Source organism: Giraffa tippelskirchi, chromosome 5 (genome assembly GCF_054371585.1).
Source record: "Giraffa tippelskirchi isolate mGirTip1 chromosome 5, T2T-mGirTip1v1.2.pri, whole genome shotgun sequence".
NCBI lineage: Eukaryota > Metazoa > Chordata > Mammalia > Artiodactyla > Giraffidae > Giraffa > Giraffa tippelskirchi.
The window spans coordinates 52,541,986-52,563,912 of record NC_137279.1 but is presented as its reverse complement, the minus strand read 5'-3'; the positions used below and the strand labels follow the sequence as shown (position 1 = coordinate 52,563,912).

The window sequence follows — 21,927 nt, the reverse complement described above, 5'->3', positions numbered from 1 at the left end:
TCTGTATCTCTAGAGGAGACCGCAGCTCACGACGAAAGACTGTTGAGGAATATCTTGAAAAAGAGTGAGGAACGAAGTGTTTTAAGGGGGCTGCGACAACGCGGCAGCCTCCACTACCGAGGCGGCGCACACTGCCAAGCCTCGGTAGCTGTCATGGCCGCTATGGGCACGTGACCGCGCTTCGCGCAGGCTTGGTTCCGTCGCTCTAGTTCGGTAGTCTGGGCTTGCCGACTCCCTCCTTTTCTCGTTTGAGGAGTCGGACATTGCCTTTCTTCCCTCAGGAGGACTGCTGTACAAACTCCGAGGAATCTGGTAAGTATGTTGAGGCTGGGCTTGTCGTCTCCCCAGAGTCCCAAGCAATAGGGTCAAGCCTTTCTACACAGGTTCCATAGATTCCTGGATAAGTGGTCTACAAAAGTCTCCTCCTAGTGCCTTCAAACAAATGAGAGAAAGAAAATCCACGTTAGCCCCACGAATCAATGGTAGTAACAAGCTAGGTTCAATGAATCCCCTTGCCCGCGTCTCCACTAGCAGTCGGGGTGTCTCAAGCTATACGTAGGGGCTTGGTTAGGCACCTCCGTCCGCCTCTCCCGGTTAGATAGTATCGGTTTTCCACAAAAATGTCTGTTCAGGAGGGGCACGCTAGGGTATGCGCCTGCGCAGGTCATGGCGTTCAACTGGACTGGGCACCGGAGGAAGAGGCTGGGTGGTAAACAGGAAGTGGACCTTCGGAGCTCTGGTGGCGGTAGGTGACTCGGGGACCTAGGGTCTCCAGAGTGGCGGACAGTTGTCGGTAATCAGACTTTTCTTGTGGCAGCCGGTTTAGGCGGCAGGCTAGATCCGACTGTGGTGCTGCGTGGCTTTAAAGACACCCTTCCTTTTATCTTCAGGTGGGTGTGTCGTCTTTCTACCCCACCCTTCGAATTCTTGAAAACGGAGTGCTAGTCTCTCTCACCGGGCAGATCGGGCAGGGGCAGAGGACACAGTATTTACCCTCTTCGTTCCTAAAATAAAAGTGTACGGAACTTAAAACATTTTCAGCCACTAAGTGGGTGGGCGCGCTAAAATAGTATTTGTGAAAAATTTAAACTCACAATCAAGTGTATTGTGTGCCATAATTTCTAGGAGGCTTGGTTTATATGTACAGAGATGCTGTATTAGTTTATAGAGCATCTTTAGTTTATAAAGATGCTGTATAAACTTTAGTTTATCTTTAGTTTATAAAGGGGGAGGTTTAAATGGATGATGTTTAGAAGGTTATATATTTTTGAAGCCCTTGTTAATTGGGTTGAGTCATAAGTAAACTTACTCAATTTTTCACTGGGTACACAATGCACTTTCTCTTCCTTAAATATCTGGTGCTGCTCCAAAGACGGTTTTGCCATGAATAACTAAATATAGTAAGGGAGATGCATAAGGTAGGTATTTTTTACACTAAGCAGCCCACGCTTTTTTCCCAATAAGAAAAGTTAATGGACAACATTGTATAATGCTTTCAAATTAATTATATCTTATCGAATTTCTGCTTCCTGGAATCTAACTGCCATATTTAAGTCTTCAGCTTTGCCTTCCTGTATTATCTTCATTATTCACACAAGGATTTTTTAAGCAAGTGGGACACTTTTTTTTTTTACCGGAAAGGTGTGAAACTTAATTGTTTTTAAGTTGGAATTTCATTTAGGTAGTTTTTAAAATGTCTTGGTTTTTAAGAATCGATATATTTTTTTAAATTTATTGACGAATAGTTGATTTACAATGTTGTGTTAATTTCTTCTGTACAGCAAAGTGACTCAGTTATACATACATATATTCTTTTTCATTACAGTTTATCACAGGATATTGAACATAGTTCCCTGTGCTGTACAATAGAATCTTGTTGTTTATCCATCCTGTATGCTAGTTTAGGCTTCCCTGGTGTCTCAGTGGTAAAGAATCCTCCTGCCAGTGCAGGAGACACAGAAGACATGGTTTCGCTCCATGGGTCCAGAAGATCTTCTTGGAGGAAATGGCACCCCACTCCAGTGTTCTTGCCTGGAAAATCCCATGGACAGAGGAACCTGGCGGGCTACAGTCCATAGGGTCACAGAGTTGGACACAGCTGAGCAACTGAGCACACACACATGCACACATTGATTCTTATTAGCTATTCTGTCGAAAGTATATTTATTATAGAACACATGCTATAACCAGTCAGTTGGCCTCAGCAGTATCACATGGGAAATACAGTTAATTTAAGACCTATTTCTTTCAAGTAATGTTCGCAGTCTAAGTAAGGGTCACCATTTGAACCTGTTTTGAAATTACATTTTCCTGGTCCTATGCCTGTTACGTTTTCAGCTGTCCAACCAAAGTCCAGTGCTCTGCTACTCAAAATTGTAGTCTGGGAACCAGCAGCATCAACTTCTGAGGTCTGCCCCAGACTGTTGAATCAGAACCTGCATTTTTAACAAGAACTCCCACCCCTTGGCCCAAGGTGATTTCTATACACAGTAAAGTTTAATCATTACTGTTCCAGCATGTTTAACATTGCAGTTACTGGGAGCATATTTCCAAATGCTTTTTTTTTTATAGGCCTTACCTAAATAAACATAGGCTGCTATAAACAGACAATTGAAACAAGATTGACTGTGGCAGTGAAGTATTTTATATACGTATGTCTGTTTTATATATTTTTATATGAAAGTATATATCCTATGGTAATTTAAAATTTTTACTTAAAAATATTTTAGTACTATTTACATTGCTTATTAAATGTTTTAGTTTTAGTATTTATACATTTCCTTTTTGTCAATAGGAAACACCTGGAGAAAATGACACATTGGTTTCATAGGAACCCATTAAAAGCCACAGCTCCTGTCTCTTTTAATTACTATGGTGTAGTCACTGGCCCTGCTGCTTCAAAAATTTGCAGGTAAGTGTTAGCCAATCTCCACAAATATTGATTGAGCCACCCTTAGATACAAGGTCCTTTTATAGGGCCATGAACACTTCAGAAGTATGTAACACACCATTCCTAACCTTAGACTCCTTGTTTAGTCCTAAAGTCCTGCCTGACAACTTATAAATGATGTGTGGAGAGTTAAGTCATAGATTATTTAAGCTGGGTCCTAAGTTTTAGATCAGTGAATGAGTCCTGGAAAGGCTAAAGGAATTACAATTAAATAGTTAAGACGTATGTTACAACAGTACAAGAGACTCCACAAAGTCATATTTGGATATTGTTAATTGGCCAGATAGTAAATTAATTGAGTTCTGAGCAGGGAGAGATTCCCTTTGACCTGAAATAGCCTTCAGGTTGTTCAGTAGGAGAGAGGACTTGAACTGGGGTTTAAATGAATTGTATGCCTTAGATCAGGCTTGCCAGACTGTGTCCTTTAGATTGGTCCACAGCTTGTTTTTATAAATAAGATTTTATTAATTAGAACACAGCCACCGCCACCCCCTCCATTTACATATTGTCTTTGGGTCCGTTCCCTCTCTACAGTAAGGTTGAGTATTCCCAAGTGAGACTTTATGGCCCACAAGACCTAGAGTATTTATCTTCAGGCCATTTACAGAAAGAGTATGCTGATCCCTGACTTAGAGAGTAAGAAGGGAGAGGAGAAAGTCATTTCTGTTAGGAAAATCTTTGTTCTAGGGAATGTGAATAGAGCAGTTTCGATGAGAGATAGATACAAGAGATACAGAGAGATACAAGAGATAGATAACAAAAGAGATAGGTATAAGAGAGATTTTGAAGGAGGTGTCAGCTAGCCAGATTGATTTGCTCTGAAAAGTTGAAAAGAATTCAGTCTATGAGATTCAGAACCTAGATGATCAAGATATTGGTGGTACCATTAAAGGAAAATTAAAAGAATCGCTGCTTTTGGTGGAAAGAAGTAATCAGAGCAGAAGGTAGGAAAACTGATTTATTGATCTAGATCAGGAGTCAGCAAACTTTTTCTGTAAAGGGTTAAATACTATATATTGGTATATATTTTAGGCTTTGCGAGCTATACACAGTCACAATTGAATTATTATTTTACAAAAATAAGCTGTGGGGCATATAAAAACAAGTTATAAGTTGTAGTTTGCCAACCCCTAATCTTAGACTCCTAGACTGTTGTTGTTGTTCAGTTGCTAAGTTGTGTCCTATCCTTTATGACCTCATGGACTCTAGCAGGCCAGGCTCCTTTGTCCTCCACTATCTCGTGGAGTTTGCTCAGATGCATGTCCATCGAGTTGGTGATGCTATCTAACCATCTCATCCTCTACTGCCCTCTTCTTTTGCCCTCAATCTTTCCCAGCATCAGGGTCTTTTCCAGTGAGTCAACTCTTCCCGTCAGGTGGCCCAAGTGTTGGAGCTTAAGCTTCAGTATCAGTCCTTCCAATGAATGTTCAGGGTTGATTTCCTTTAGGATTAACTGGTTTGATCTCCTTGCAGTTCAAGTGATTCTCACGAGTCTTCTCCAGCACCACAGCGCAAAAGCATCAATTCTTTGGTTCTCAGCCTTCTTTACGGTCCAACTCTCGCATCGTACATGACTACTGAAAAAAACCATAACTTTGTCTATGTGGACCTGCTAGACATTGGTCCCAGCTTAACTGTTTAATCTGTGGCATTGGGCAAGTCTCTTAACTCCTTTGGGTCTAATTACTCGTCTGTAAACTTAATAACCTAAATTAGATACTTCTAAGGTACACTTTTCTCAAATTCTGTCATTTTAAGATGAATTGAACTTTACACAAATTGGTTTTCAGGTAATGACTGAATGCCTACTTGGAAATAGCTGGCAAAATATTTGAGCCTAGAATAGGCCTTAAGGATTCAAACTGTTTTTGTAGTCCAGAGTGACTCCCTCCCAGCCTTTAATTAAATAAGTCAACAATGACAGATTCATAAGGTAGCCCATCCCATTTTTGGTCAGCTGCATATAGTTGTTGGTATATACTTTCTTGAATCAGCCTCCTTAGAGTTAGTACCAATGCATAAACACTCCATCTGGACCATACAGGATTAAGTTTGTGCTCCCTTCTGAATACTACTGCTATGTTACAGTCCTTCTGAATCTTAAAAGTGTTTGAAATGTTAGTATTATTTCACTCAGCAAAGAATTTTGAGTATGTGCTTTATCCCAGGCACTTTCTAAGTTCTGCGTATACAGTTCCTCCTCTTGCTGCTTACAGTTTAGTCTTTCTTTAGTTATTCACACACAATTGTCTTCAGTCCTTCTCTATGTAAAATGATTTCTGGATCCCTCACTAAGCAAGTTGCCTTCTGAAATGAGATGGAGAACTAAAACAGGACCAAGTTAGAGCTGACGCTGTAGATCTAGGATTAGATGTAAAGTCGTCCTCGTAGATGAGACATCAGAAGAATGAAGAGCAGGGAGCCAAAGACTGAACATTGTTGGAGGTAGGAATACAAAGGGGACATGGAAGAAAATAGAGGGGTAACTTGTAGAGATAAGAGGAGAATTTGGAAATTTAGTGTTATTGGAATCAAGGGAGAAAAGAATTTTGGAAAGAAACAATAAGTGTCTGCCACATTTATTGCTGCAGAGAATCAAAGGAGCCAGGAGATGAGGGAGCATTTTTAAAATAACTAGTGGCCTCATTTTTTTTTTTTTTTGCAATTTATGTGTATTGTACTATAGGATGCAATTTTAAAATGCGATTTTGTACTTAAATATATTTTGACGTAATGTCAAATTTTGAAATTTTAAGAGGATATTAAAATTATGCACAAAAGTTAAATTTTCATTTTTCAAAAAACTTATTATGGTCAGGTTAACGTACTCATTCTTAATTCCTTCCTCCCATCTTAAATGCTTGTGTTAGTTTGATTATTTTAAATTAAAACTTGGTGTGCATTTTTTATTACATAATTGTATTCGTGATTTACCCCTTTTAATTGGACGGAGCTTCTTTTAGTATAATTTCTAAAACAATCATTACTAGAAATTTCACTAATCTCCAGTGTTAGTCCTAATTAAATTCATTCCTGTATACTTAGAAAGGTCTTAGAGGAGGGGTGTGTACCTTTCTTTAAGCTTTTACAATTGAAACTTTTTAGCCATATTTACATAGATTTATTGTAATACAGCTTACTTTACTATCTCTTTCTGTCTCATATAAGTGATCTGAGATCATCTAGAGCACGACTGCTTGAATTGTTCACTGATTTGACCTGTAATCCAGAAATGATGAAAAATGCAGCAGATGCATATTTTTCACTTTTGCAAGGTTAGTTTATTCAAATGAACTTAAGTTTTTAAAAATCAGCTATGGAGAAGTCCAAATTTAAGTAGTCTTCTAGGCTATATTGTTTGGTATGCTTGAGTTTCAGAAATGTGAAAATGTTTAAGGGTGGTACGTGGTCTTTCTAACATTTTGAAAATTAAATGTGTGTATATTTCATATTATGTTACCTTAGGAGAAGGGGAAAGGGGTTGGGGGTTTCATTCAGGTACCTGAAAGTCATCTGAAAAATGTTCTAAAGAGAACACTCGATATTTCTTGTAAAATTTAAAATGTTGTCTTCCTTTTTATAGGTTTCATTAATTCATTGGATGAATCTACCCAAGAAAGCAAGTTACGATACATTCAAAATTTCAAGTGGACTGATACATTACAGGGACAGGTTCCAAGGTAAGCAGCACCAATGGTACTAAACTGAAACCAGTTTTGTAACTATTTAGATAGTGGTTTAACTCATAGCTTCAGTATTAAAGAAACAAAATATAAATCTGGTTGTCATTTTCCTTTATGAGGAAATTAATGAAGAAATGTTGACCTAAACCTCTAATACAGTCTATTAAGTAAAAGCAAAATTTGTTTATCCTGGACCACATCTGTTTTTGAGATAATCAATGTAAATGTTAACTAGAATTGAGAAGCCTTGCTTTTTTTTTTTTTAACACTAAAAATATTTTGTATTGGGGCATAGCCGATTAACAGTGTTAATGGTAGTAACTGGTAATGATAATTTCAGGTGAACAGCAGAGTGACTCAGCCATATGTATACATGTATCCATTTTCCCTCAAACCCCCTGTCCAGAGTTCCATGTGCTATATAGTAGGTCTTTGTTGGTTATCTATTTTAAACAGCCTTGACTTTTAATAATACACAAAGAATGGTTTGGGAATTTGAAATCCAAATTCCCAAAATTGGTCCTTGCTTCCATTCAAGCAGAGCTGAGTTTTGGTTTCTCCACTACTTCTCTTTTCTGATGGAAAGTTCAGAGGTCTTCGGTCACTCTCCTTTTTTCTTTCTCCCTAGTTCCACCCCAGCTCCATACTTTTGACTCACAGTACTATGTTTATTTTTCCCTAATTTCAGTGTTTCTGCTCTTTTTAAAAACTTCCCCTCAAAACTTTATCAGTCACCTGAGACTAGCTAGATTGTAACAGGAAGCTGATCATAATGGTGCTGAATTTTTAACTACCTTTTTTAAAAAAAAAACACCATTGGGTTCTGGGTTTTTTTCCAAAAAATTTTTGTTTTGTATTGATGTATAGCCATTAACAATGTTGTGATAGTTTCAGGTGAACAGTGAATGGACTCAGCCATACACATACATGTATCCATTCTTCCCCCTAACTCACCACTGGGTTCTTTAAATGGTCATATATCTGTGTCTCAGTTTGCTTTAGAATTACCATTTTATAAAATCAGAAGGGAAGAAAATGGGGATTGCTGAACAGCCAGGGCAGGCATTACAATAGAAGGAGTGTGGAATTTGGATTCATTCACATGGAGATGCAACCTCAGAGCTTCTATTATGTGAATATTTGCTTCCTCAGCTATATGTTGGGGTTATAGGTATAGGGCTTCTGTGAGCAGCAAAATAGGAAATCTTATGTTAAGGGACTAATGTAATGTCAGACATTGAATGGACATTCAGTAAGTGTTAGTTTCCTTTGAATTCATAAACTGGGTAGGAAGTTAGGGACCATGAATCCCTTCCAAATTTTAATATTCTGGGATACCAAGGTTTTCTGAGTAAGTTCTCATTTTCTGTTTTTCTTTATGTACCCCTTTGTAGTTCATCTAAACTTGGAAGGAATATTTTTCTTAAAACTTTTTTCTTTAAAAGAATCAAAGCTCTGTCATTAAACTACAAAACGTTGGTAGATTCTAAAGTGTTTCCCATTGCATAAATTTGACACTTTTTCCTACTGTCCTAAATTTTTATTCCTTCTAACAACATTTCTCAGCATAGTTTTATGAGACAGTGAGGAATTAATTATATGATAAAGGTGTTAAGTTATATTTGTTGACTATTCGGTACATGTGAGATTTTTAAGCTATTTTATCCTTGATCGCTGCTTATTCAATGGAAAGTGTCCTGTGAGAGTATCTGTTCTGAAAAATATCTTTATCAAGTATACACACTCTTAAATACTACCTAGATGTAGTACAGTAGAGATGAAGTGTTCGGGAGCAAGGCAGATTGAAAGAAAAGGGATGGACAAGAGAGAGCTCTTCATGAGGCTTTTATATAAATTAACAAAACTATCCTATTATTAAAGGTAAAGTTATAAATTTGGTATGTCTCCTAGGTCACCATTGCTGAAATTACTAGATGTAGTTACAAGACATAATTCATTAGAAAGCTCTCAGTGCTGAAAAATATAAGCTCTTAAACTGTGTATTAAATTTTTTTTGGCATGAGAAGCTATTTTAAGGAGTTTGTTCATAACTGTCATATTTGGATGTTATAACATATTAAACAGGATCACTTGTAAGTCATTTTTGAATTATATGTTTTGTAACAAATCTTTTTTTTTAATCTAAAAAGTTTTCATGTCTCTGTTCATTTTAAGATGGAGACAACAATTAAATAAAATGTACAAAGCAGAGTCACAATTCTAGTTTCTTCCCTTTGGATAATTTTTCTGTATCTTTGGTATTATGTGTGTATATAAGGGTATTACTTCTGGTTATATAAGGGTGTTCTGGTTTTTTACTTCATCATTTGAGATAAATGCAGTAATGTATGAAGAATTTTCAGGATCTTAACAGTAGTGAATAAAAACATCTTGTTTCATAAGCATTTTACCTTTGTGTTGTGTTTAGTGATAGAATCTGAAGGAAACAAGATGTAAAATATACTTATCTTTAAGACCTTTTTTTGTAATAAACTAATTGACTTAGCATTCAGAATCTTTTCCAGGTTCACATCTTGGCTTTTTGTTCTCTTATTCCTCAACTTCTCTTTATAAATTGGCAGCTTCAATCAAGCTAGTTGGGTCACTGCTATCAGAAAAATCTTTATCCTTTCTTGTGCTAACCGTGTCATTCCTTCATCTGGGATTTCTTTCTGCTTCCCTTCTAGCCATCCTTCAAGGCACAGTTCAAATTCTGTTTATACCATTAAGCCTTCAGTCATTCTAGCCTATGATCTTTCCTCTGAAATCTTTTTTCTTAAAATATGGTAGTTGCTCCAGAAGCAACTGTATACTTGTTAAAAATGCAGATTCTACACACTTCCTAGACTTTTTTTTGGGAGATAAGTTCCAGAAATCTGTGTTTTTAAAGCTATTCAGTGTACAGTAACCTTTGGGAACTACTGTTCTCATGTTTACTGTTATGAAGTACATACTGGACCTTCATATTTAGTCATTTCTTGAATTTTTATTTTTAATGGAGGATAATTGCTTTGCAATGTTGTCTTGCTTTCTGCCATACAATACCATGAATCCCCCATAAGTATACATATATCCCTTCCCTCTTGAGCTTCTCTCTCACCACCACCCCCCATAGTCATTTATTGCTAATTATATGTGTGCTTGTGTCTTATCTCCCCACCAATATTAAATACAAGGACTCCTTTCATTTTTTTCAGTTGGTATTTAGCTCTATGATTTTGGGTAAGATTTATAGCGAGCTTCATATAGAGATGTCTCAAATCATGGACAGTACTTAATGATCATGTTTATAATTCTAGTGCCCAGCAGGATGCTGTTTTTGAATTAATTTCCATGGGATTTAATGTTGCTTTATGGTATACCAAATATGCTTCAAGACTGGCTGGAAAAGAAAAGTAAGTTAAAAGGAGAGGGTTATATGCATATGTACTATTTTTCAAATATATCAAGCTTCATGATTAAAAAGCGTACTGATTAGAGTACCACTTCTGATAAATGTAAGGTTACCTCATAATGTTGGTATTTTAAGTACCAGAATCACAGAGCCTGCTGTTAAAAGCAAAAACAGTTTTAATAATCTTGTTATGGGGATGGTCTTTCTAACTAAAACCTCAAACTAAGAGAAAGGTTGACTATTTGACCACATAAAAGTACCATAAACAAAGTTTAAAAACAAATGACTGATTGGGCCAGAGATTGTAGTGCATCTGACAAATTGTTTTTATAATCTGTGTTGTTACAAATCCAACAGGGAAAAGATCAACAAGTCAGTTGAAAATAAGCAAAGGACATAAACAGGCAATTCACCAAAAAAGACAAAGGCTTATAAGTATGTGAAAGGTGTTTTGAAGGATTAAGGAATTGTGAAATAAAATGAGATACAATTTTTACAATAGTACAATTGAATGTTAGCAATAGGAAACTGGCAACTACCAACTGTGGTACAGCTGAATGTGGGAATAATATGCAGCCATTTAAAAATGGAGTTGAATTGTGTATGCTGATGTAAAATAGTGTCTGAAGTAATTTAGGTGATTAAAAGAAGAGTAGAGTGAATACTGTGTATGTATGTGTTTTTCAAGTACGGGCATGCTTTACGTGTGTATTGATTTATGCTTGTTCACGTATGAAAGATTATCTGGAAGGGAAAGCAAGAAGCCTTTGTCCAGACCTCTTTTTCACTTGTCATCTCATCTTTTTGGATATTTTTCATGTGCATTTGTTAGTTTTCTAAGTGTTAAGTCAGATTTTTTAAAAGGAAGAAATCAGTGAAAAACACAAATGATTGACTTTTGCAGTTTTATGAGAATATATTAGTTGTTGGTTTTAATACCAGAAGCAGGATTCATCCTGTAGCTAACGTCACCTCTCTCCTTCAGCATAACAGAGGATGAAGCAAAAGAAGTCCATCGAAGCTTAAAAATTGCAGCTGGGATTTTTAAACATTTAAAGGTAACATAGTAATAATAGAATATATTCTTAATACAGTAATTGTTGAAATAATTTTTATTTCCTTCTTGGGGTGAAGGAATTATTTAATCATGTAAAAAGAACTAGTATGTGTTCTTTTTTCCTTACATTAAGTACCTTGTTGATGAGTGCAGCCAATTAACAATATTGTCTCCACTTCAGAAAATCATCCATGACTTTTACAATTAGATGACACAGGTGGTACTTCACTGCTTGTTTTTCTGTCTCTTCTGAAAAGATAGGAGAAAGCAAAACACAAAAACTGATAGTTCTCGGCGTTTCTCTTTGCTATCTGCTGCGCTTGCCAGGAATATTCATGATTCTGCGAAATGGAATTTTCTGAGTATATTCTCTGTATTAGAGTGAAAATGCTAGCAGGTCAGTCAGTACACGCTAATTATATTAAATTTCCTGGAGATGTGATGGGAATAAGGGAAAAGACTAAAATGTTTTCCAACCAGAATTACCCCCACCTCATTCTTATTAAACCAATATTTACTGAAGCCTCCTGGAAGCCAGTGTTACACTTTCTCATGATGAGATAGTTTTATGGTGATGGAAAAAGCTATGATCCTGAGTCTGCTACAGAAGTGAGCTTCTTTGTACCTACTAGTAGTAATGTGAATGAGCAGTTCTGGCTCTCATGCAAAAGGGAACTAGATTACATCAGTGAAACATTTTCTAAATTGAGAATATGACTTGCATATCTAAGCAATTTATTATGACCCAGATTTTGCTCTTGAATTTCTTATCTTTACAAAAGTTTATAAGAAAACGTTAAAAGTTTTAGTGTACAGGAACTTTTATTCTCTGTAAGCTTCATATTGCTCCCTTTTACACAGTTTTTATTTGTACCCTAAATTTCTGATAAATCCCCAAATCAGGTGTCATAACTTCCATTTTCTTTGTCTGTAACAACTGAGTTAAAATTTGGCTTCTTTGTTGTTTTTTGTTTTTTTTTTTTCTGTCTCAGGAAAGTCATATCCCAAAGCTCATTACACCTGCAGAAAAGGGGCGGGATTTAGAGGCACGACTCATAGAAGCTTACATCATCCAGTGTCAGGCTGAAGCTCAAGAAGGTATCCTAAATATTGTAAGATTTTTGTTGTTGTTGTTGAAGAATTAGCACTTCACTTGTCCTTTTTAAAAATCAGTTAGCTGGAATTAAGTTTCAGAATTGGGGAAATTTGTAGTGAGGAATGACTGACTTTTAGCATTTGCCTCCATTTTTCATTAGCAGGAAAGGAATTACAGTTTAATGACTCTTAAGAGGATTCTGATTTCATGCATTTCTGGCAGCATAAAATTAAGTCTGTAACTCATCTTTGCCTTGCCAACTTTTTTTTCCCTTCCACTGTTTGGCTTACCTTGAAATCTTCACTTTTGAATGGCAGGAAATAAAGAGTTACATGAAAATAATGAGACTTCATAGGCTTTCGTTGTTCTTTATTTCAAACTCCAGTGCTCTGAAAGTATTTGTTTCCTCTTACATCATGCGATTTTGTAGTAGTGGTTTTCTATGAGTAGTAAGTAGCTAGTGATTTATGTAAGGAAATGGTATCAGAACCAACAAACTCAGTGTTTTTGGTTTATGTTTGTATTTTCTGTAGCTTACGTTTCATGGTAAAACTTTTAACAAAAAATTTAAATGGATTAAAATCCCGATAGATACGAAACTGCTTTTTCCTTTTATAATTGAACTTAAGGTGAATGCAAGTGAACTTAATCATACAATACACTTCATTGTGTTTTGGTTATAGTAACAATTGCTCGAGCAATTGAGCTGAAACATGCTCCTGGACTAATTGCTGCTCTGGCATATGAAACAGCCAATTTCTATCAGAAAGCTGGTAAGTTTACAGTTCTGTTTTTCAGTCTTTAGGTTTTCACAGTAAGCTGTTGGCTTAGTAGGCAACAAGCAAAACCAAAGGACTTTTAGATTGTTTCATTATTTGCAAAGCTGGAATAATATCTACATTATTTTATTATTTTATTACTCTTATTTAAAAGAAAATAAAAGAATTACAGATGTTCACAGTTGATAGGCTCCATAACGTCTAGTGAAAAGGACAGTGCAGTCTTTTTTAACCAGTTGTGTGTAATAGTTAAAATTTGTTTTTCTTTTGAAGTGTGTTTGATCTTTATAACAACTTTATATTACTGTCCTTATTTAGATAAGAAACTGAAATCCAGAAAATTAACATAACTAACTTGTAATTTAACAGCTTGCAGGTATGAGGCTGGGACTATTGCTCAGATCTTCTCCTCAACCTGGTTTTCTTTTCAGTCAATTATTTAGGAAACATGCGTATGTTTCTGTTTATGGGATGGTTACCCTTTTAGTTGCTGAGTGTACTGATTCGCAGCCTAGGGAGGAAGAAAAACATGTAACCACATTATTATAGCATGAAAAGGTGTTGTCACAGGGGTGAAATAAAAACCTAAAGGATCTGGGTATGCTAGAGAAAGCTTTCTAAAGGAAGTTTGTGGTTTAGCCTGATCTTGAAATATAAATGGAAATTCTAGGCTTGCTTGGATGCTTTAGCTTATGGAAAGAGTAGAAAATTCTGTAGTATGTACAGAGATAAGAAAGAACTTTGCATTCTGGAACCTTTAGACAGATGCTCTTAGCTGAAACAAAATGAGTGGTAGGAGCAAAGAGTAGGAAAGTATGCATGTGTGAGATTACAAATTGATTCGTAAGCCTATGTAAGAAGTTTGGCCTTTGTTCAGTAGCTGTTTGGGACTCCTTAAAAGATAAAACTGATAAACTCCTTAAAAGAAGTAAAAGTGACTTGATTGGGTTTGAATTTAAGAGCCCTATCATTGCAAAATGAAAAATGGGCCTGCTAGTGAAGGAGTAGTAAGGCTGACCATAATCACTTCTTCCTAAGTACAATGGAAAAATAATGAAAGCTTTGACAAAGACAGCCAAGTAGAAAATGGAGAGGAAGAAATAGATTTGAGAGGTGTTGGGCAGGAGATAGGATCATGTGTGCTTTATACAAGATGCAGCAGTGGGGTGGTGAATAAGGGTTAGGAGAGTATCATTGTTTCTGACTTGGATGTTTAGACTACTCTTTGCATTGCTGTTTATGTAAAATATTTAAAAGAGATACTCTAATAGTATTCATATTTCTCTTGAAGTTCTCAGTCATTTCTATTTTTATCGTTATCTCCAACTTAAATTACGTGAATCATCAAATCAAAGAGGTGCCCTGGTATTTAACCTGTCTTATTGTGTAGTTAAAGTATAGTTATGGGAAAATCACTGTAAATAAAGCGAAGTTTTAAAAATGTAAATGCTTAAGTTTTAGGTGTGAATGGCATTCTGCTTTTAGCATCTGAACACATGAACTAAAAGTCTTCTAGTGAATCAGGGTGAAATTATATTTTGCTTTTTAAAATGTAACTTTAGATCATGCTTTATCCAGTTTGGAGCCTGCATATTCTGCTAAATGGAGAAAATATCTTCACTTGAAAATGTGTTTCTACACAGCTTATGTGAGTATTTTTCACCCAAAACAATGGAAGTTACTGTCTCTTCAGCCCCTTGAGTGCCAATTCTGTCATTTCTCCAGGCTCTTTGCTAGCATTTTACAAATAATGGACAGCTCTCAGTAAATGTTCCCTGACAGTCAGTGCAGCCATTGTGGAGTAAAGTGGGTGGAAGGAGATGATGTAGAGCTGGGGTGTAGCAATGGGATTGCTGTTTGATTCAAACCCACTTAAGCTGCCGCCTCTGCAAACTTCATAAGAATCCTCTATAATTTTGTCCTGTTCATTGGGAAAGATATTTACTAATTCTAATCTTAAGACTTAACCATGCAATGTATCAACCTGGGTTGGTGAAGAATCATCAGTAAAATTTCTTATAGCTTATAATCTACTCTTAGACACACTGCGTAACACCGTGTGCCATCCCTGATCTGATGTAGACATTTGAAGAGTAAATGGCCTACTCTGGGCTGGCAACTTTTTCTTAAAACCTGGTTAGTCCTTAATCTCAAAGTCCTCCTTCCCTCTCCCCTCTGCATTAGCTTAGTAATTTCCCTCCTTTATTCACTCTGCCCTATTTTTTTTTGGCCGTGCCACGTGGCATGTGGGATCCTAGTCCCCTGCCCAGGGATTGAACCCACGCCCCCTGCATTGGAACAGCAGAGTTGTAATCACTGGACCACCAGGGAAGTCCTGCTCTGCCTTAATTTTAAAAACCAGTTTCAGCAAATACTGTTTGCTCTCAGTCCATGGTTAGATGGCTAGATTGGCTCAAGGCTTGATGTAATTCCACTTTTTATACCAACAGAAGTGGGGGTTAGCTTATCCAAGGAAAGAAGTGTAAGGGATTGCATTGATTCTTCCAACAATGGACAAAAGCATTTCTTTATCTGATGCATATAGAAAACAGTGACAGTGGAAAGAAACATCATTTGAGGAGAGAATGAATAAAAATTTGTGTTTTTTTTTAATCAGGCTTATTGTTATCATGGTCAGACTTTGTTGGCTAGTGATAAATGTGGTGAAGCGATCAGGTCGCTCCAAGAAGCAGAAAAGTGTAAGTATCCCACCAGAATATTAACTCCCCTTTTAAAAACTAATGTTTTATCAGAAAGAGGAATAGGCAGTTAAAAGAGATTTTGGCTGAGATCATGAAAGGGACTGAGATTAAGTATTGAAGAAAAGAAAGAAGTGCTTCAAAAACCTCAAACTTCTAGAACATACCTACCTACCGCTTAACACTATTGTTGGTACTGCTCTTACACTAGTTAAGGAGCATCTCTGATGAATAGCCTTTTTAGTATAAATAATAATTGATTATAATCAAATAACTTTATATCCTTTCACATTCAGTTTATGCAAAGGCAGAAGCATTATGCAAAGACTATGGAGAAACCAAAGGACCTGGACCGACAGTCAAACCTTCAGGACACTTGTTCTTTAGGAAACTTGGAAATCTTGTGAAGAACACTCTAGAAAAATGTCAGCGAGAAAATGGATTTATGTGAGTACAACTCAGTATATGATTTTGGTAATATTGATAATGGTATAGTGTATACAGTTAGCCCTCTAGTCTGTGGGTTCCACATCTGAGTCCACCAACCACTGATGGGAAATACTCAGGGGAAAACAATTCTAAAGAGTCCTCAAAAGCAAAACTGCAATTTGCTGCAGGCCAGCCACTATTTACATAGTATTTACCTGGTTGCTGGGCTGGGGTGATCTCCTGGAGAAAGGCAAGGCTACCCACTCCAGTATTCTGGCCTAGAGAATTCCATGTAGTCCATGGGGTCGCAGAGAGTCGGACATGACTGAGTGACTTTCACTTTCACTTCACATTCTAATAGGTATTATAAGAATGTAATACTTAGTAAGTATCTCAACCTAGAGATGATTTGAAGTTTACGAGAGGATGTGTAAGTTATATGCAAATACTACTTCTTTGCATATAAGGAACCTGAGCATCTGTGGATTTCAGTATCTGATGAGGATCCTGGAACCAATCCACTAAAGATACCAAGGGACAACTATATTTATAATGTTTAAATAGTAATATTGTTTTAATAATACCACAGTTTGTTACCTCTATTCTATATGTTTCATATCAAGTTGCATTTAAGTTGAGCATTAATTTTCCATTTAAATTGTTGATAGAATTCACTTATGTTGGACCTGACTTTATTCTGCTTCTGATGATGACCTATAAAAGCAGATTTTAAAATGCACATGAATTATTAACTTCGAGCCCACTCTACTGTCCTAACTTTCTCTTACCTTTGTTTCTCTGCCATCCCTTCTCCATCTGTTACACATATTAATACATATCTTCTGTTGACATGTTCATCTCCTTCTAGTTTTGGTCATATGTAAAGAAGGGAAGTCAGTTTTCTATCAGTCCTGTCTAGTTCTGTCAAGCAGTTTACCATTATTAAATCAGTGTCGTTCAAGCTGTAGATGAGCACCTGTGTAAGCTGGTAGAATTAATTTTGTCCTTGTCTCTTGCATTCTTCCCTTTATATTCTAGTTCTGGTCATGCTGTGCTCTTTCACTTCCTTGAACATGCCCAATTTAACTTTCATCACTTCAGAAAGCATCCCTGACCCCCCAAATATGGGTTAATTGCCCCTCTTTTGTGTTTTCACAGCACTGTACATCCCTCATAGCTTCAATTACATTGCTCTGTAGTTGACAGGGTTTCTTGACTTTGTCACCTACTCATCTGTAAGCTATGTGAGACAAAAAATTCTTTTCTATGTTAATCTATGTTAAATTGTCATTTTCTTTCATAGGCTCTTGGACACAGGTAGACTCAAATAGTTAAAAATGAATGAATGAATGAATTGCTGTTTATATTCTTTTGCAGTTACTTTCAGAAAGTTCCAACAGAAGCCCCACAACTGGAACTCAAAGCAAATTATGGTCTCGTTGAACCTATACCTTTCGAATTTCCTCCTCCAAGTGCACACTGGACACCAGAAACGTTGGCTGCTTTTGATCTCACCAAAAGACCCAAGGATGACAGTGTATGAGATGGATTGTTTCCATTCATTCACAAAATTTTAAGAGAATTCAGACTTCACAGTTTGATGTTGTTCTCTAAATAGAGACATGTTTGTCTAAATGTTACGTTAGCTAATTACAGTGCTTTGTGTAAAATCTATTGTAGAACTCTCTCAGAGATAAATCTCTAGGCCTCAGTTGTCTTCTGATTTCTTACATAGTTGACTGATAGCTTTCAACACATTATCTTGCCATTTTACAGTTTGTCAGAGCCTCTTTTCGGAGTGTGGGAAGACAGGTCTTAAAAAGATGCCTCATCCAATGTTTATAGTGCTATAGCAATTTGATTTAGCATAGTGCATGCTATTTGAAGATTTGACCTAATTTCAACATTCTGTGAAATCATCCAGGGACAAAATAAGACTGCTTTTATTCATTTATATCTAAGCATATCTTAGTGTGCTAAATAAAATGGTAGATTATGTGGAAATTTTGAGGTTTGGCTACCAAAAGACAAGAGGTTTGTGAAGAAAAGGGCTAGGAATTACTTTGCAGACATAGCCCCTTCCTTGAAATTGTGTTTTGGTTTTTGTTTTGTTTTTTTTTTAATTGTTTTTAAATTGTGTTACTGTTTTTGACCGCACTGGGTCTTTGTTGGGGTCCATGGGCTTCTCTGCTTTGTGGTGCACAGGGTCAGTAGTTGCAGCCTGTGGGCTTAGTTGCCCTGAGGCCTGTGGAACTTAGTTCCTTGACCAGGGATTGAACCTATGCCCCCTGCGTTGGAAGGCAGATTATTAACCACTGAACCACCAGGGAAGTCCCTGGTTTTGTTTTTTATATATAATTTTCTACCCATAATAAAACCATTATTCCTAAAAATAGCAATTTTTGCATCCTGTTCAGCCTTTTTAAATAATGTCCTAAGAGGTAGCCTGTTAGTGTCACAAGTAATCTTTGAACCTAAGGGTTCCACATCCATAGGTTGATCACTCAGTTTCCCCGTCCACAGGAAGACTAAGAATAGTTTTCATCTTCAGTGGAAATGTTGCCTTCCTATTTTGTCTTTAGTTGAGTTGGTTGGTATGTAGCTTTTGGCACAGCTTTGTTAGTCTCAGTGATACATTTTAATATATCCTCTTTATATTAGTGTGAAATGGAATAGACCTAGTGTTTGTTTTCCAGATCTTAGTTTATGTACTTACACTGTATTTTTCTTTCTTCCTAGGCTAAACCCAAACCAGAAGAAGTGGTGAAACCTGTGAAAGAACCAGATATCAAACCTCAAAAGGACACTGGGTGCTACATCTCCTAAAATACATTGATCCAGTGTGCACTTTGAATTTCTCTACCAGTAGATAGGATAAACGATGGAACTTCATGTGTCTTGCAATGATTTCTCTAAAACCTATAGATTAATTTAGTGCGTTCAGAGGGAATCTTCCTTCGGTTTATTCTTGATTTCTAACACAGTAGAGATGTTTTCTGCTTTGTTTCCGAACTCCTTTTTAATCAGGACAACCTGTGGACAATTTTTATTGCACCTCTAAAGGGCATATTTGGGGATTGGATTTTTTCTCCAAACATCTGGGTAGTAGTCAGTTTCAGGCTAAACGCTATAGGCCAGAATCATGTGGTTTCAGGTGTGTTTTTCTATCTTCACAAAGAAAAATTTATTTTTCTTCCTCTTACTTGATACCAGAAGAATGACAGGAGTCAGTTTTTAACAGATAGTTTTTTCCCCTCTCCATTATGTCAGCTGGTAGCACAGACTTGTTATATTCCGTGTCAGTTACCTTTTCTGGTGGGGGAAAAAAATTACTTTCAATTAAGGATCAAAAAATCTTCATACAAAATCACTTACATATGTTGGAGTCTATAACTTACTCATTAGTGTTTATAGATATATTAAGACCATCCAAGAATTTAATTCCTCTGCTGGTAGCGCTGCACTTCATTTCAGCCTCAATAAACCTACAATATTTTTTAAAGTAGTTTTTCTAATGGATTTTTTTTAACTTAGGGGACAGAACTTTGTAACAGCTCTTAGTGTTTCTATGTGAGAAGACAGCGAAATGTTTTTGTAGAAGTCATATATTGCATGATGAAAAGAAGGAACTTGAAACCTAAACAAGATAGGTTGTCCTGAATTATATTGGTAAACCTCTACTTCCTTGTTGCAGAAGTTAGAGTAATGCCTTTGTTACCTGATTTCAGTGTAAGTGGTTTTTATGTAGTTCTCTAATAACACTTACCCTTGTCAGAATTGTAATGCTTTAGGTCAAAGGCCATACCAAAAACTTAGCCAACAGACATAGTATATCTTAAAAATAGCTTGTAATATTTGAAATAGTTTAGTATATACACAATCCTGGGAAATAGTGGCTATTTAATACTTTAACAAGAATCACCCCTGTAGATTTATCTTCCTTTGAGCCTCCTAGGGCATTAGCTAATTTTTCTGTTGTAAATGACAGGTTGGTTCAAATAATAGAAACAATAGTGTGTGTTAAGAGCTTACTCCATGCTAGGCACTGTGCTGAGCACTTATATAGATAAACCTTTGAATCTACACAGCAATTCTGTGAGAAACAAGTAAAATCTGCACAAAGTATTGAGATAGGAATAAACATTACATTAGGAAGAATAAATACATTATGCCTATCTGAATCAGTATTGTGTTCAAATAAATGATTATTTAAATCATAGTTTATATTGTTGGGGAAAAAAGCTATATAGAATCAGTGAGGGTTTTTTTTTAACATATGGAAATGCTAATGACTCCTTGCTGTATTACACTTAATATTTGAAGCTGCAGTTTCCAGAATAAGTGAAGTAATAACTGGGCAGATATTTAGTTTTATTTTGTTGTTTATAGAAAAAGACACTTTAATTTCACTGTATTTTCTGTGCTCTTCTGCCATTTAATGACAAAACTTTAAACAGTACTTGATGCCAGCTTATTACTCTTGGCCTAAGATCTATTTATTTTAGGAACTAGGGCTTATTTAGCCTAGTTACTAAATTTTCACATTGACATTTTTATGGGTCCTCCTACTGTATATGGAATGAAAACATGTAATAAATGGCTCAGCGCTTCTGTAAAATGCAGTCAATACTGGCACATTTTATCAATTGGCAACTTCAACATAAGCAGATAGTAAATATTCCATTGACTCAGCAAACATGACACTTTGTGACTAAGCTATCCTATTTTATATATATATATACTATCCTTTGAAAATGGTCTTGGAAATTTGGGGAAGTTAACATGTAATGAAGTTGCATGAACGTCTTAGATGTAACTATTTGTGTTAACTGTTGCATACTTAGTTTAAACCAGATAATGACAGCTAACATCCTGCTAAAGGTGTTAATACACTGAATTATCTTTTTATTTATAAAAATAAAAGTGATTTTACTTACAATTTCATTGGAATTTTTTTCAATAAATATTTTTCATGTTTATTAAGCTAGTAACAAGGTTCATACGATGTAAAATCATAATTCTTTACAGTTATATTTTAAAATGACAGATGTATTTGTATCTGTTGCTTTATGCTACATGAATTCATTAAAATAGTCAATGCTCCTTGACCTCTTCAGTTTCTTCTTTGGCTTACTGGTACTTATCTTTTTATTTTGAAGTAAGGTTTCAATCAGCCTGCATACAGTCTTTTCTTTTTTAATATTTATTTATTTATTTGGTTGCACTGGGTCTTAGTTGAGGCATGCAGGATCCTTGATCTTCATTGTGGCATGAGATATCTTTAGCTGCAGCATGTTAACTCTTAGTTGGGGCCTGTGGAGTCTAGTTCCCTGACCGAGGATCGAACCCAGACCCCCTGCATTTGGAGTGTGGTGTCTTAGCCACCAGACCACCAGGAAAGTCTCCAGCCTGCATGTATCTTAATCACAATATTACCCAACATGCTGCAGTCTTGTGTACTGTGGTGAGCTAAGCTAGGGACCTTATTGCTATACAATATTCTGCAGAGAACTTTGGGAAGTTTGAGGTGGCATTTTCAGTACTATATAAATGTACTCAAAATCATATTCAGAAGTATTGCCTTCTAGAGTAATCATGGTATAGAAAACAAGGCACTTTTTATCTCAATATGTGCATAAAATAAACGTGTCATTTGGTTTACTATACTTTTGTATCTAAAGACTGAGTTACTTAGAATTTACATTTTTGTTTTGGGAAAAACTTTTTGTAGTAAACTATAGAGATTAAAATAGTTAATCTGGAGGGAGAGCCTACTGTGAACCATAGAAGAGAAAACCACATTGGACTGTGCTTATCCAAAAGGCCAGAGCTATCACTCA

General features: G+C 36.2%; 1 protein-coding gene across 16 annotated transcripts; it reads left to right on the top strand.

Annotated features, from left to right (window-relative positions):
- The first annotated feature begins 229 nt into the window (after positions 1 to 229).
- BROX (BRO1 domain and CAAX motif containing) lies at positions 230 to 21,195 on the top strand. Of its 16 annotated transcripts, XM_081489886.1 has the most exons (15): positions 654 to 745; positions 818 to 890; positions 2,795 to 2,911; positions 5,207 to 5,395; positions 6,119 to 6,225; positions 6,534 to 6,630; positions 9,933 to 10,028; positions 11,013 to 11,085; positions 12,077 to 12,182; positions 12,864 to 12,953; positions 14,522 to 14,607; positions 15,577 to 15,658; positions 15,955 to 16,105; positions 17,465 to 17,624; positions 18,827 to 21,195. In XM_081489886.1, exons 4-15 carry the CDS (start codon positions 5,358 to 5,360, stop codon positions 18,911 to 18,913), a joined length of 1,173 nt encoding a protein of 390 aa, XP_081346012.1. In that variant the 5' UTR covers positions 654 to 745; positions 818 to 890; positions 2,795 to 2,911; positions 5,207 to 5,357; the 3' UTR covers positions 18,914 to 21,195. The 16 variants fall into 16 exon arrangements, with proteins under 16 accessions (XP_081346013.1, XP_081346010.1, XP_081346004.1 ...); XM_081489887.1 differs by lacking the exons at positions 654 to 745; positions 818 to 890 and adding an exon at positions 230 to 312; XM_081489884.1 differs by lacking the exons at positions 654 to 745; positions 5,207 to 5,395 and adding an exon at positions 230 to 312.
- The last annotated feature ends 732 nt before the right edge of the window (positions 21,196 to 21,927 follow it).